General features: G+C 45.6%; 1 protein-coding gene and 1 pseudogene across 1 annotated transcript; both read left to right on the top strand.

Moving 5' to 3' along the window:
- Window positions 1–1,441: 1,441 nt before the first annotated feature.
- LOC110286717 (ubiquitin-conjugating enzyme E2 D3 pseudogene) lies at window positions 1,442–1,984 on the top strand (annotated as a pseudogene).
- A 1,166-nt stretch (window positions 1,985–3,150) lies between these two features.
- On the top strand, window positions 3,151–4,468 carry LOC147004688 (uncharacterized). The gene is made up of 3 exons (XM_085837687.1): window positions 3,151–3,547; window positions 3,862–3,990; window positions 4,168–4,468. The coding sequence occupies exons 1-3, from the start codon at window positions 3,195–3,197 to the stop codon at window positions 4,310–4,312; spliced, it is 627 nt and encodes a 208-aa protein (XP_085693813.1). The 5' UTR covers window positions 3,151–3,194; the 3' UTR covers window positions 4,313–4,468.
- Window positions 4,469–14,851: the final 10,383 nt, after the last annotated feature.

The following is a 14,851-nucleotide window of genomic DNA, read 5'->3' as shown; positions in this document are numbered from 1 at the left end:
TCACTCATGACTTCCTGTAACTCCAGTTCCAGGGAATCTGGACTCCATTGGCACCAGCACACATACACATATATACTCCATGCTTGGATGTGCAGATGCATGCATACATGTAAAATACATAGGTACATAAATAAATAAATCTCTCTTTTAAAAGTTTGGCAATGGCTGGTGACAAGTGCTAGGCCAGGAAGAGGAGTGAGGAAATAGAGAAATGGGGAGGGTTTTTTAATTAATTATTTTATTTATTTACATTCCAGCCATTGCCCCCTCCAGCACCCTGCCCCCAGTTCCTCAACCCATTTCCCCTCCCCCTTGCCTCTGAGAGGGTCCTTCCCCTCTCCTTTCCCACAGGCCTCCCCCTTCCCTGGGGACTCAAGTCTCAAGAGCCAGGGGTCTCGGTAAATTGAGACTACTGGTCTTCTTATGGGTTGCCCTCCTCTTCAGATTCTCCAATTCTTCCCCTAATTCTTCCATAGGGGTCCCTGACTTTAGTCCAATGGTTAGGTGCAAGTATCTGTTTCTGTCTCAGTCAGCTGCTGGTAGGGCCTCTCAGAGGGCAGTCATGCTAGGCTCCTGTCTATAAACACATCATAGCATCAGTAACAGTGTTGGGCCTTGGTGCCTCCCCACCTCCATCAAATGGATCCCAAGTTGGGCCAGTCACTGAGTAACCTTTCCTTCAGTCTCTTCTCCATTTGTGTCCCTCCAGTTCTTTTAGATGCGGACAATTCTCGGTCAGAAATTTTGATTGTGTTTTAATAACTCTATCCCTCCACTTGGGGCTCTGTCTATCTACTGGAGGTAGACTCCTCGAGTTCCCTCTCTCACTGTTGGGAATTTTGGCTAAGGTTACACCCATTGAGCCCTAAGAATCTTTCACCTCCTGGGTTTCTGGGACTTTCTATAAGGATCCTAACATTCTCCCACTCCTCAAACCGCATATATCCATTCATTCTCCTGATCCTTTGGGCTTCTCTCCTGTCTCCCCCACACACCTGATCCTGCCTCCCATTTTCTCCGTCCTCTCCCATCTCCCACCCCACTCCCTCCCTCCCACTGCCTCCCATGATTATTCTGTTTTCTCTTCTAAGTGAGATTGAAGTATCCACTGTATGGTTTTGGCTTCTTTGTCGAAGTTTAATAGGGGTGTGGGTTTATTTCTGGGTCTTCTATTCTATTCCATTGATAAAATATCTTCTTCTAACTCTTATCAATCAAGTGAAAGATATGTAAGACACGAACTTCAAATTGAAAAGGACCTCTGCAGAGCTCCGGCGAGCCTGCCACGAGGTTCTCGGGAGATCTGCCACCTCCATCCCAAGTGCCTGTGTCTGGCAGAGCCGGTATGAGAAGAGACAACCCTTCTCCGCCTCCGGGATAATCAAGAGTTTTGGCCGGACCTTTGAGTACACCACGGGATAGTGAGGAACCCGGTGAAAAGCACAGACTATGGCGCTGAAACGGATTAATAAGGAACTTAGTGATTTGGCCCGTGACCCTCCAGCACAATGTCCTGCAGGTTGGAGATGACATGTTTGACTGGCAAGCCACAATTATGGGACCTAATGACAGCCCATATCAAGGTAGTGTATTCTTTTTGACAATTCATTTTCCTACAGACTACCCCTTCAAACCACCTAAGGTTGCACTTACAACAAGAATTTATCATCCAAATAGTAACAGTAATGGCAGCATTTGTCTTGATATTCTAAGATCACAGTGGTCTCCTACTTTAACTATTTCTAAAGTTCTTTTATCCATTTGTTCACTGCTATGTGATCCAAACCCAGATGACCCCCTAGTGCCAGAGATTGCACGGATCTATAAAAGAGACAGAGATAAGTACAACAGAATATCTCGGGAATGGACTCAGAAGTATGCCATGTGATGCTACCTTAAAGTCAGAATAACCTGAATTATAGCTGGAATAAACTTTAAATTACTGCTCCTTTTTTGGTTTTCTTATCCGGCTGCTCCCCTATCAGACCTCATTGTTTTTAATTTTATTTTTTGTTTACCTCCCTCACACACAACCAGCAAATGATGTCTTACAGGTACGAGTTCACTCTGCACGCTGGACTCTGATAGGGTATCTCCACTCATGGCAAGAATATAAGGTACTTCTGAGTCTGGGGGGCGGGGGCTAAATTGAGGCTCCTACCACATAGGTACCAAAAGGTCAGTGGTTAACTCTGGCTTCAAGACCTAGCAGAGTATCCTTGTCTTATATTTCCAACTGCAGCTATAGCAGCTGTAGCAGCTTTAGCAGCTGTAACAGCTGTACCAGCTGTAACAGCTGTACCAGCCGCATCTGCCACAGCAGCATCTTGGCCATCAGCTTGCAATGTTACTCACACTTCTTCCACACCCTAAGAGCCCCTCATCACCCAACTCCCTCCAATCAGGAAACACAATTCCCCAACCCGGGAAACACAGAGAAGTTCTACCCCTCAAAGCACTTGCGGCTTTGCTGAGCATGCAAATACATCTCTTCCATATGACAAGGGCAAGCTTGTGTCCTGGACTCCAAGCAGAGGCTGCTGCTGTAACAGATAGTTTCTATATGCCCACTCTGCTTATGGAACACAGTAATCCAGGGCCATGATAAGCTTACCCTTTCAGTCACACTAATCAGTGTCACTAGGCAATGCCAGATGAAGAGAACTGAATTGTAATTGTTTGTGAGGATGTCATGAGTCAATGCAGAAACGTTTGGGTGGAGCAGTAGGTCAGAACCAATATAGTCTTAACAGGTCAGGGTGTTAGGGACGCGGGTCAGTCAACTTGCACTGGTTCTCTGAATACCCGCCTGACTGAGCTTCCAAAGCCTCAAGTTTGTTAGGATCAGTGCCATTCGTGGGTGGAGCAGCCTGGAAGAAGCCTAAGTCCCTATACAACCTATACAAGTCCCCTGAGAAGGAGCTGTGTGAAACAGCTCTACTTTTCTGGCTCTCAGAGATGCCGAGCTCCCCTCCCCCCGCCCTTCCCACAGAGTCTGGACAGAACACTAGGTTACAGGGAACCAACCCTCGCGAGATCTTGTTTGCTCATGCGCAGTGAGTCTCACGTGCTGTTCGAGGCATAAACCCGCTGCCTGCGCTTAGCACGGGAACATCCTTTTCTTAGTCAAATTGAGAGTGGTACGGTTGTGTTAGTGACTGAATTGGGGCACTGAGGGAAAAGCCAGAGTAGTCATGCAGGACCCTGTTGAGGGCTTAGATGAGAGATCAGGGGTTGAAGAAGGTGAAGATAGCCAACGGAGGCCTGAAGCTCCCGATGCCCAGGCTAGCTCTCAAAATTCGGCAACTGAAGGTGACCATGGCAACGACCCTCAGAGTTGCCCACAAGATTCTGGGAGACCAGCTGCTCCTAGGACCCCGGCTACCCCTGGAAGTCAGGCTGCTCCAGGCAGCCCCAGCCCAGGGAGTGCTGTAGGGTCTGGAGCAGCAGCTGAAGAGGCAGCTGGCATTCCTCACAGCGAGCAGGCGACACTTGTCCCTGGGCCCAGCGGAGATACTGCATCAACTGGAAATCGACTCCTGGAGTTGTATCCTTTCCGAGGAGACCGTGGCAGGGCCTACCGGAAGATAAGGAGGCTAAAACTTCCATGAAAGGCTTCCGGAGCACAGCTGACTAGGGGTAGGACAGACAGGTACAATGTGGGCAGGCAGTCGTGACAGGACAAGGAGACTCCTTGCCTGAGAGGGCTGAAGAGTATAGAAGAAGATGAGGACCACTGGGGAGGTAGGAGATGACTGGGCTTTGGTTGCAGGAGGGTTCTTTGCCAGGCAGGCCTAGTAGGTCTCTCCAGGCAAAGGTAGAGTATGCAGCGGATAGTGCCTTAACATCATCTCGTCCCAGCTCTGTAACAGTGCCTTTCAGGACTGCAGTGGAGGCAGACATGGCACGCAGATCCCTGGTCGCCAGTGCCCGTCCCCAGCAAGCGATGGTTCAGCAGGAGTTAACAGTGAATGACAGTATCCTGGCTGTGTCAGTATTCCAAAAGTCTGGAGGGGTGGCATCAAGTTTGGGAGGCAGTGTGCACTCTAGTGGTGCCCTAAGGGAGACACTGGAGGGATTTTAAGTAAGCAGGAAGACATTGGGGTGGCGGACCCGAACAGATCCCTCATCATTTCCCCGACAGTGTCTCTTCTCTCTCAATTTTAGTGGATGGACTACTGATGACCCTGTCTTCTTCCGGATTCCAATCAACACTTTCCTTGACCAGCTCTCCCTGGTGATGAGAAACATTCAGCGCCTGGAGTTTGTGGCTGTTGTCAAACGAGGACAAGGAAGAAATCGTGAATCCTAACATGTTACCAGATACAAGAAAAGTCAGAGCGTTTCCTGTTTTGAGTAGTTGTTATTTTGAACTTAACCTTCAGCGCTGCAATGCTGTGTGCTCCATATCAGTCAGTATCTTTCAGTTACTGAAGGAATGCGTGTTTAAATGTTACTGAACAAAATAAAAAAGAGCAAATATTTTTCATCTGATTTTACTTTAAAGTGGCAGAAACCTCCAGAATTTCTCTCATCTGTGTGCTCCGGTGGAGAAAAAGTTCTGGAATTTAAATGTTTGAGTAGTCCAAAGTAATGTAAGACAGTTTGGGATATGGAAGGAAAATTCAATTCTGTAATTTCAGTCAAGCAACACAAATTATTGACAATATTTTACAAATCCAGATGCTTGTATATGTACTGGTTCATTTTGTGAGGATCACATATTTGCACGTGCATGTGTTTGTGTGTATACAAACATGTATGCTTTGTATATGGAAGCCAGATGTAGACTGGGGATGTCTACTCTAGGGGCCTGGATTACTTTGTTGTTTGTTTTATTTTATTTTATTTTGTTTTGTCTGTTAGCGAATCCAGAGATTAAAGCTTACCAATTTCGGTTTGTAGAGCAGCTGTGCCACTTAAGGAAGACTCTGGCAGTAAAAGGAACCCCTGATGAATGACCTGGCCAGGTCAGCAGAATTCAGAAGGGGACACTTTCCTTCCAGGGAGGTGATGGGACATCTAACTTGCAACCAGCTCCCCCTTCCCTTCCCTTCCCTTCCCTTCCCTTCCCTTCCCTTCCCTTCCCTTCCCTTCCCTTCCCTTCCCTTCCCTTCCCTTCCCTTCCCTTCCCTTCCCTTCCCTTCCCTTCCCTTCCCTTCCCTTCCCTTCCCTTCCCTTCCCTTCCCTTCCCTTCCCTTCCCTTCCCTTCCCTTCCCTTCCCTTCCCTTCCCTTCCCTTCCCTTCCCTTCCCTTCCTTCCCTTCTTCCCTTCCCTTCCCTTCCCTTCCCTTCCCTTCCCTTCCCTTCCCTTCCCTTCCCTTCCTTCCCTTCCCTTCCCTTCCCTTCCCTCCCTTCCCTTCCCTTCCCTTCCCTTCCCTTCCCTTCCCTTCCTTCCCTTCCCTTCCCTTCCCTTCCCTTCCTTCCTTCCCTTCCCTTCCCTTCCCTTCCCTTCCCTTCCCTTCCCTTCCCTTCCCTTCCCTTCCCTTCCCTTCCCTTCCCTTCCCTTCCCTTCCCTTCCCTTCCCTTCCCTTCCCTTCCCTTCCCTTCCCTTCCCTTCCCTTCCCTTCCCTTCCCTTCCCTTCCCTTCCTTCCCTTCCCTTCCTTCCCTTCCCTTCCCTTCCCTTCCTTCCCTTCCCTTCCCTTCCTTCCCTTCCCTTCCCTTCCCTTCCCTTCCCTTCCTTCTCCCTTTCCCTTCCCTTCCTTCCCTTCCCTTCCCTTCCCTTCCCTTCCCTTCCCTTCCCTTCCCTTCCCTTCCTTCCCTTCCCTTCCCTTCCCTTCCCTTCCCTTCCCTTCCCTTCCCTTCCCTTCCCTTCCCTTCCTTCCCTTCCCTTCCCTTCCTTCCCTTCCCTTCCCTTCCCTTCCCTTCCTTCCCTTCCCTTCCCTTCCCTTCCCTTCCCTTCCCTTCCCTTCCCCTTCCCTTCCCTTCCCTTCCCTTCCCTTCCCTTCCCCTTCCCTTCCCTTCCCTTCCCTTCCCTTCCCTTCCCTTCCCTTCCCTTCCCTTCCCCTTCCCTTCCCTTCCTTCCCTTCCTTCCCTTCCCTTCCCTTCCCTTCCCTTCCCTTCCCTTCTTCCCTTCCCTTTTCTTTTTCCTTTCCTTTTCTTTTTTCTTTTCTTTTTTCTTTTCTTTTTCCTTCTTTTCTTTTCTTTTTCCTTCTTTTCTTTTCTTTTTTTTTTTTCCTTTTCTTTTCTTTTTCCTTTTCTTTTCTTTTTCCTTTTCTTTTCTTTTTCCTTTTCTTTTCTTTTTCCTTTCCTTTCCTTTCCTTTCCTTTCCTTTCCTTTCCTTTCCTTTCCTTTCCTTTTCTTTTCTTTTCTTTTCTTTTCTTTTCTTTTCTTTTCTTTTCTTTTCTTTTCTTTTCTTTTCTTTTCTTTTCTAACTGTTTTCAGCTTTACAAGGCTGACATAGATGAGCCCTATAATGAAGCTTCCTCATAATATGGCTACTGATTATTGCAGGTATTTTACAGTAAATGTTTAGCTCCACTGGTCAGGACAAACTGGATGTTTTTCTTGTGTAAATGTTGGGAATCATCAGCCTGCAGCTTCCTATTATATTTGAGGTCTTCCTTCCTCCTTCCTTCCTTCCTTCCTTCCTTCCTTCCTTCCTTCCTTCCTTCCTCCCTCCATTCTTTCCTTCCTCCCTTCCTTTATTTCTTCCTTCCTTCCTTCCTCCCACCCTCCCTACCTCCCCTTCCTTCCTTCCTTCCTTCCTTCCTTCCTTTCTTCCTTCCTCCCTCCCTTCATTTCTTTTCTTCCTTCTTTACTCACACCTTCCATCCATCCCTCCCTTAGTTCCTTCTTTCCTTCCTTCCCTTTCAAACCAGATAATTTCAACTTAGGGGTGTCCAAATAATGGAATGTGATGCAAGATTAGTATCATTTAAATTCGTGACAGGGAACAAATACCAAAATTGTACCTAATCAGTCACTTAGCTGGATATAGAACCTGTAACTCACCAGCCCCAGCTGCCTGATGCCATGTGAAGGAACAAACTGGTTTTGGATTTTTTTTTCTTTACAGCTTTAATGTGATATAATTAATTTGAAACTTAGTTTTAATAAAACCGGTTTTCAGACATAGGTAAGTATAGAAATAAATAGGCAGAGCCTTGCAAGTGATTCCACTTGGCAGGATAGGGTGGGAATGTTTTCTAGTGATTCTGTTTCCTGCTAAAGGGTGGCACTCATGGAGCAAGGAACTATGGTTCTCTCTTAGGATGTAGAAGAGTAGTAAGCAGCCATGCCTACTGTGGGACAAGGGGCACAGGCTTTCTCATTCTCTTCCCCACCCCCACCCCACTCCCATTTTCCTAAAAATTAGCAACTGCAGAGGCACATTCCAGTTACCAAGTAAAACTTGACTTGAGCTCGGTGTCAGAACTCTTGTTGCCAACTTGTCACTCCTGATGACCAGGTGTTTTTCTTGTTGCCTGTTGCCTGTTTTGTCCTGAGAAATGGCTCCACACAGCACAGGCTGGCCTCAGAATCAGCATGTAGCAAAGTAACACTTTGAACTCCTGATCTTGCTGCATCTACTGATAGAGTGCATGAACCAAGGACCCATAACCCCTCCCACCACCACCTGGTACCACCACCCTGGATCAATCCACTATCCCACATTTCACAACACCAAGGTCTGTCCACACTGGACCATCTCCACCATCCTTCTGTGCTCTCCCTATTGCCCGAGATGTACCTTGCACAGAAGTGTCTCCTTGGTGCCCTCCAGAAACCCCCCTAAGACCAACATACATACTCAGACATACAGACATGCCATAAACCTAGACCTGCTATTGACTGGACAGAACCTGACACAAATGTAGGCATCCTTCTCCTGGCCCTTTCTGGCTGTGGGTCCAGGTTATCCATCTAGTCCTTATGTAGTGTCCTAGCAGATGGTTCTTGCTAGTCTTCCCTCCCATGTCATCAAGTACCCTGGGCCCAGAGCACACTGAGAGTGGCCATAGGGACAAATTCCCTTGTACCTATCCTGCTGACTGTCCATTCTAATCCAGTTCTGACTGTGTATGTTCTCGCATGTTCACGTGTGCATGTGTGTATACATGTGCGTGTGCATGTTATGGATTTTCGGGAAACAGATCGAGCAAGGCAACTTGGTCGAACCACCATGAGGGTCTTGAGGTCTCCAGGTGTCTAGAACCCAGACCAGGCCTGGTTTCATAGGCAGTCTGAACATTGCTGTCACCCTAAGCTTTCTGAAGCCCTGGGGTTGCATGACCCTTGTGAGTGGGCCAGTTTACCGAGAATGGGTGGTATGGGGTCCATTTCAGCAATCCAGCTGCAGATCATCAGAGGTTCTTGAGGTCTATGGGAAGTACCGTTTTGGCCAGAGCCAATTCTCGCTTGGTCCTGTTTTCACAAGCTCTGTGGGCCTCACCTCACGTGGTTCACTGTGGAGAACAGAGTGGGATTTGGAGCAGGCACCTCAGTCTTTCCTAGAACCTGCAGGGGACAGTGGAGTCGGTGGTGGATCCCGAGACTGCCTGAGCAGCCATGAAGGTCCCCAGCAGCAGCACGGGTGACTCACGGAACAGCAGAGATGACCATAGTTGCCTCCCAAGCTCTGGTGCCCAGGATAGTGGAGATGGTGCCGAGAGGGCCGAGGGTAATGCCAGGGTGCCAAATGGTTCTGGCTGCTCTGAATCCCCCGAGGTGGTGAAGGCACAGAAGAGGACGAGAAGCCACCACAGGATCCAGAGTAGGAGGCAGAAGGCGAGGAAAGCCAATTCCTAGAGTTGTATCCTTTCAGACGTTTGTGACAGCAGCTGAGAGGGGTAGCCTAGAGGTGTCCTGAGTTGGCCAGGGAGAGGGGTTGTGGGGACATCACCTCATTATCGGGACGTCTTAAGGAAGTGGTGGTGGAGGAATGGTGGGAATCGAGGGCCCTGGAGGAGGCAGCCTGTGTGGAGAGGACAACACGACGAAGTCACCTTAACAGAATCCCCACCAGTGACCACAAGTGCCTTTCATGTCCTTCATAGATGCAGAGATCACGCATATGTACCTGACCCAGGATGAGGAGTCCCTGGAAGGAGCAGTTCACAGGGAGCTCAGAGTGGCTGGCAGTGACTGTGAGGAGCCGCCCTCACATTCGACATTACAAGATGGCGCTGACCTCCTGTGTTCTAAGTAGTAAACAAATTATCTGCGCATGTGCCGCGGCTTTCCATTCCATGTTCTCTGCCTTCCCCGTGATGACAACTCCAGTGGATGGGCTGCAGCCAATCAGGGAGTGACACGTCCGAGGCGGCAGACAATCCTCCATAAAAGGGATGGGGTTTCGCCATTCTCTCTCTCTTCTCCTCTGGCTCCTGAAAAGTAAGCAATAAAGCTTTTGCCACAGAAGATTCTGGTTGTCCTGGGCGTGTTCTTGCTGGTGGGGACAAAAGCTCGGGATAAGTGACCTGGTGATGTAAGTTCTAGAAGGGGAGGAGCCTGCTTGGGGGGCAGTAGGCAGCTGTTTATTGCACCCCACTGTACATTTGCAGACACCTAAAAGACTCACTGTGAGGAGGGGGTGTGAGCCTGACAGGGAGCCTGAGGGAGTCCTGGAAGGACTGGGTCCATGGGCTTGGCAGGAGGCATGGAGGAGGATTGGGCCGAGGTGAGCATTCAGTGGCTCCTAGTGTGACTTTTCCTCTCCCCTCGCTTTCAGTCAAGTAACTTCTGAAGACTCCGGCCTCTTCTATGGTTCTGTCTCCTCCCTGCTCAGCCAGCTTTCTACAGTGGTGACTGCCCTGAGGTTCTTTGTGCCTGAGTTCTTCGAGCCTCATCTGGAGTAGAGGGCTTGGGCTCTCAGCATGCATCCTCCAGCCCGTACACACTGTACCCTTCCCTAGGGCAAAGACTCCCACAGTAGTTGCTTTACTGGGGCAGGGAGGGTGGTGGTGGTAATCCTTTCTCTGTGCTTGCCCTGGGATGGCTCAATGTTCGCCATCACTAAAAATAAAATAAAACAGGGAGACTGGTCTGTGCCTCTGCCTCTGCCTTTGCCTCTGCCTCTGCCTGTACCTTTACCTGTGCCTGTGCCTGTGTTTGTGTTGTCATTGTGTTGAACTTTTTTCAGCTTTCATATATATGTGGGCTTCCTGTATTTTGCTGTTGTTGAATACCAACCTTAGTCTGTGGTGATTTCATAGAATCCATGGGATAATTTCAATACTTTTGTATCTCCTGAGGCCTGTTTTGTGACCGATTATATTGCAGTTTTTTAGGAGGTACCTTGAGATGCTGAGAAGAAGGTATATTCTTTTGTTTTAGGATGAAATATTCTTAGATATCTGTCAAAACCATTTGGTTCATAACTTCTGTTAGTTTCACCACATCTCTGTATAGTTTCTGTTTCCATGATCTGTTCTTTGACGAGCATGGGGTGTTGAAGTCTCCTACTATTATTGTGTGAGGTACAATGTGTGTTTGGGCTTTAGTAGTTTCTTTTATGTATGTGGTTACCCTTACTTTTGGAGCATAGAATTTCAGAATTGAGAGTTCATCTTGGTAGAATTTTCCTTTGATGAGTATGAAGTGTCCTTCCTTATCTTTTTTGGTAACTTTTGGTTCAAAGTCCATTTTATTGTATATTAGAATGGCTACTCCAGGTTGTTTCTTGGGACCATTTGCTTGGAAAATTGTTTTCCAGCCTTTTATTCTGAGGTGGTGCCTGTCTTTGTCACTGAGGTGTATTTCCTGTATGCAGCAAAATGCTGGATCCTGTTTATGTATCTAGACTGTTAGTCTATGTCTTTTTATTAGGGAATTGAGTCCATTGATGTTAAGAGATATTAAGGAAAAGGGATTGTTGCTTAGTGGGGTTTTTTCTTGTTGTTGTTAGAGGTTGAATTATGTTTGTGTGACTATCTTCTTTTGGGTTTGTTGAAAGATTAATTTCTTGCTTTATCTAGGTTATAGTTTCCCTACTTGTGTTGGAGATTTCCATCTATTGTCCTTTGTAGGGATGGATTTGTGGAAAAATATTGTGTAAATTTGTTTTTGTAATGGAATATCTTGATTTCTCCATCTATGGTAATTGAGAGTTTTGCTGGATATAGTAGTCTGGGCTGGCATTTGTGTTCTCTTAGGTTCGGTATGACATCTGCCCAGGATCTTCTAGATTTCATATTCTCTGGTGAGAAGTCTGGTATAATTTAGATAGGTCTGTCTTCATATGTTACTTGACCCTTTTCCCTTACTGCTTTTAATATTCTTTCTTTGTTTTGTGCATTTGGTGTTTTGATTATAATGTGACAGGAGGAATTTCTTTTCTGGTCTTGTCTATTTACAGTTTTGGAGGCTTCTTGTATGTTCATGGGCATCTCTTTCTTTAGGCTCAGGAAGCTTTCTTCTATAATTGTGTTGAAGATATTTACTGTCCCTTTAAGTTGGGAATCTTCACTCCCATCTATACCTGTTATCCTTAGGTTTGGTCTTCTCATTGTGTCCTGGATTTCCTGGATGTTTTGGGTTAGGACCTTTTTGATTTTTTCATTTTATTTGATTGCTGTGTCAATGTTTTCCATGGTATCTTCTGCACCTGAGATTCTCTCTTCTATCTCTTGTATTCTGTTGGTGATGCTTGCATTTATGACTCCTGATCTCTTTCTAGGTTTTCTATCTCCGGAGTTGTCTCCCTCTGTGGTTTCTTTATTGTTTCTATTTACATTTGGAAACCATCTTGGATGTTTTTTTTTTTCAATTCCTTCACATGTTTGGTTGTGTTTTCCTTTAATTCTTTAAGGTATTTTTGAGGGCTTCTACCCGTTTACCTGTATTCTACTGTATTTCTATAAGGAAGTTATTTATGTCCTTCTTAAAGTCTTCTATTATCATCATGAAATGTGATTTTTACCATTAGGTATTTTCTTTATTTACATTTCAAATTTTATCCCCTTTCCTCCTTTACCTCCCCCGGAAAACCCCATTGTCCCTTTCTCCCTCCCCCTTCTCACTAACCAACCTATTCCTGCTTCTCTGTCCTGTCATTCCCCTATACTAGGGCATTGAGCCTTCACAAGACCAAGGGCCTCTCCTCTTTTTGATGTCCACAAGGCAATCCTCTGCTACATATGCGACTGGAACCTTAAGTTGCTCCATGTGTACTCTTTCATTGGTGGTTTATTCCCTGGGAGCTCTGGGGCTACTGGTAGGTTAATATTGTTGTTCCTTCTATGGGGCTGCAAACCCCTTCAGCTCCTTGGGTCCTTTCTCTAGTTCATCCATTGGGTATCCTGTACTCGGTTCAATGGATGGCTGTGAGCATACACTCCTGTACAGGCACTGGCAGAGCCTCTCAAGAGACAACTATATCAGGCTCCTGTCAGCAAGCACTTCTTGGCATCCTCAATAGTGTCTGTGTTTGGTAACTGTATATGGGATGGATCCCCAGGTGGAACAGTCACTGGATGGCCTTTCCTTCACTTTCTCCTCCAAACGTTGTCACTGTATCTGCTCCCATGGGTATTTTGATCCTTCTTCTAAGAAGAACTGAAGTATCCACACTCTGCTCTTCCTTCTTCTTGAGCTTCATGTGGTCTGTGAATTGTATCTGGAGTATTCGAAACATTTGAGCTAATATCCACTTATCATTGAGTGCATACCATGTGTGTTCTTTTGTAATTGGGTTACCTCATTCAGGATGATATTTTCTAGTTCCTTCCACTTGCCTAAGAACTTCATGAATTCATCATTTTTAATAGCTGAGTAGTACTCCATTGTGTAAATGTACCACATTTACTGTATCCATTCCTCTGTTGAGGGACATCTGGGTTCTTTCCAGCTTCTGACCATTATAAATAAGGCCGTTGTGAACATAATGGAGCATGTGTCTTTACTACATGTTGGAGCATCTTTTGGGTATATTCCCATGAGTGGTATAGCTGGTCCTCAGGTAGCACTATGTCCAATTTTCAGAGGAATCACCAAACTGATTTCCAGGGTGGTTGTTCTTGCTTGCATTTCTGCCAGCAATGGAGGAGTGTACCTCTTTCTCCACATCCTTGCCAGCATCTGCTGTCACCTGAATTTTTGATCTTAGCCATTCTGATTGGTGTGAGATGGAATCTCATGATTGTTTTGACTTGCATTTCTCTGATGATTAAGGATGCTGAACATTTTTTCAGGTGCTTCTCAGCCATTCGGTATTCCTCAGGTAAGAATTCTTTGTTTAGCTCTGAGCCCCATTTTTTAGTGGGGTTATTTGATTTTCTGGAGTCCACCTTCTTGAGTTCTTTATATATATTGGATATTAGTCCCTTATCTGATTTAGGATAGGTAAAGATCATTTCCCAATCTGTTGGTGGCCTTTTTGTCTTATTGACGGTGTCTTTTGCCTTACAGAAGCTTTGCAGTTTTATGAGGTCCCATTTGTCAATTCTCGATCTTACAGCACAAGCCATTGCTGTTCTCTTCAGGAATTTTTCCCCTGTGCCCATATCTTTGAGGCTTTTCCCCACTTTCTCCTCTATAAGTTTCAGTGTCTCTGGTTTTATGTGGAGTTCCTTGATCCACTTAGACTTGACTTTAGTACAAGGAGATAGGAATGAATCAATTCACATTCTTCTACATGATAACCACCAGTTGTGCCAGCACCATTTGTTGAAAATGATGTCTTTTTTCCACTGGATGGTTTTAGCTCCCTTGTCGAAGATCAAGTGACCATAGGTGTGTGGGTTCATTTCTGGGTCTTCAATTCTATTCTATTGTTCTACTTGTCCGTCTCTATACCAGTACCATGCAATTTTTTTTTTATCACAATTGCTCTGCAGTTCAGCTTTAGGTCGGGCATGTTGATTCCACCAGAGGTTCTTTTATCCTTGAGAAGAGTTTTTGGTATCCTAGGTTTTTTGTTATTCCAGATGAATTTGCAGATTGCTCTTTCTAATTCCTTGAAAAATTGAGTTGGAATTTTGATTGGGATTGTATTGCATCTGTAGATTGCTTTTGGCAAGATAGCCATTTTTACAATGTTAATCCTGCCAATCCATTGAGCATGGGAGATCTTTACATTTCCTGAGGTCTTCTTTAATTTCTTTCTTCAGAGACTTGATGTTCTTATCATACAGATCTTTCACTTCCTTAGAGTCACGCCAAGGGATTTTATATTATTTATGACTATTGAGAAGGGTGTTGTTTCCCTAATTTCTTTCTCAGCCTGTGTATTCTTTATGTAGAGAAAGGCTATTGACTTGTTTGAGTAAATTTTATATCCAGCTACTTCATTGAAGCTGTTTTTCTGGTTTAGGAATTCTCTGGTGGAATTTTTAGGGTCACTTATATATACTATCATATCATCTGCAAACAGTGATATTTCGACTTCTTCCTTTCCAATTTGTATCCCCTTGATCTCCTTTTGCTGTCTAATTGTTCTGGCTAGGACTTCAAGTACAATGTTGAATAGGTAGGGAGAAAGTGGGGATCCTTGTCTAGTCCCTGATTTTAGTGGGATTGCTTCCAGCTTCTCACCATTTACTTTGATGTTGGCTACTGGTTTGCTGTAGATTGCTTTTATCATGTTTAGGTATGGGCCTTGAATTCCTGATCTTTCCAAGACTTTTATCATGAATGGGTGTTGGATTTTGTCAAATGCTTTCTCCGCATCTAATGAGATGATCATGTGGTTTTTGTCTTTGAGTTTGTTTATATAATGGATTACGTTGATGGATTTCCGTATATTAAACCATCCCTGCATCCCTGGAATAAAACCTACTTGGTCAGGATGGATGATTGTTTTAATGTGTTCTTGGATTTGGTTAGCGAGAATTTTATTGAGTATTTTTGCATCGATATTCATAAGTGAAATTGGTCTCAAGTTCTCTTTCTTTGTTGGGTCTTTGTGTGG

Source organism: Mus caroli, unplaced genomic scaffold (assembly GCF_978045245.1).
Source record: "Mus caroli unplaced genomic scaffold, Mus_caroli_1 scaffold_5, whole genome shotgun sequence".
In the NCBI taxonomy this organism is placed as follows: domain Eukaryota; kingdom Metazoa; phylum Chordata; class Mammalia; order Rodentia; family Muridae; genus Mus; species Mus caroli.
This window is presented reverse-complemented; position numbering and strand designations above follow the sequence as displayed.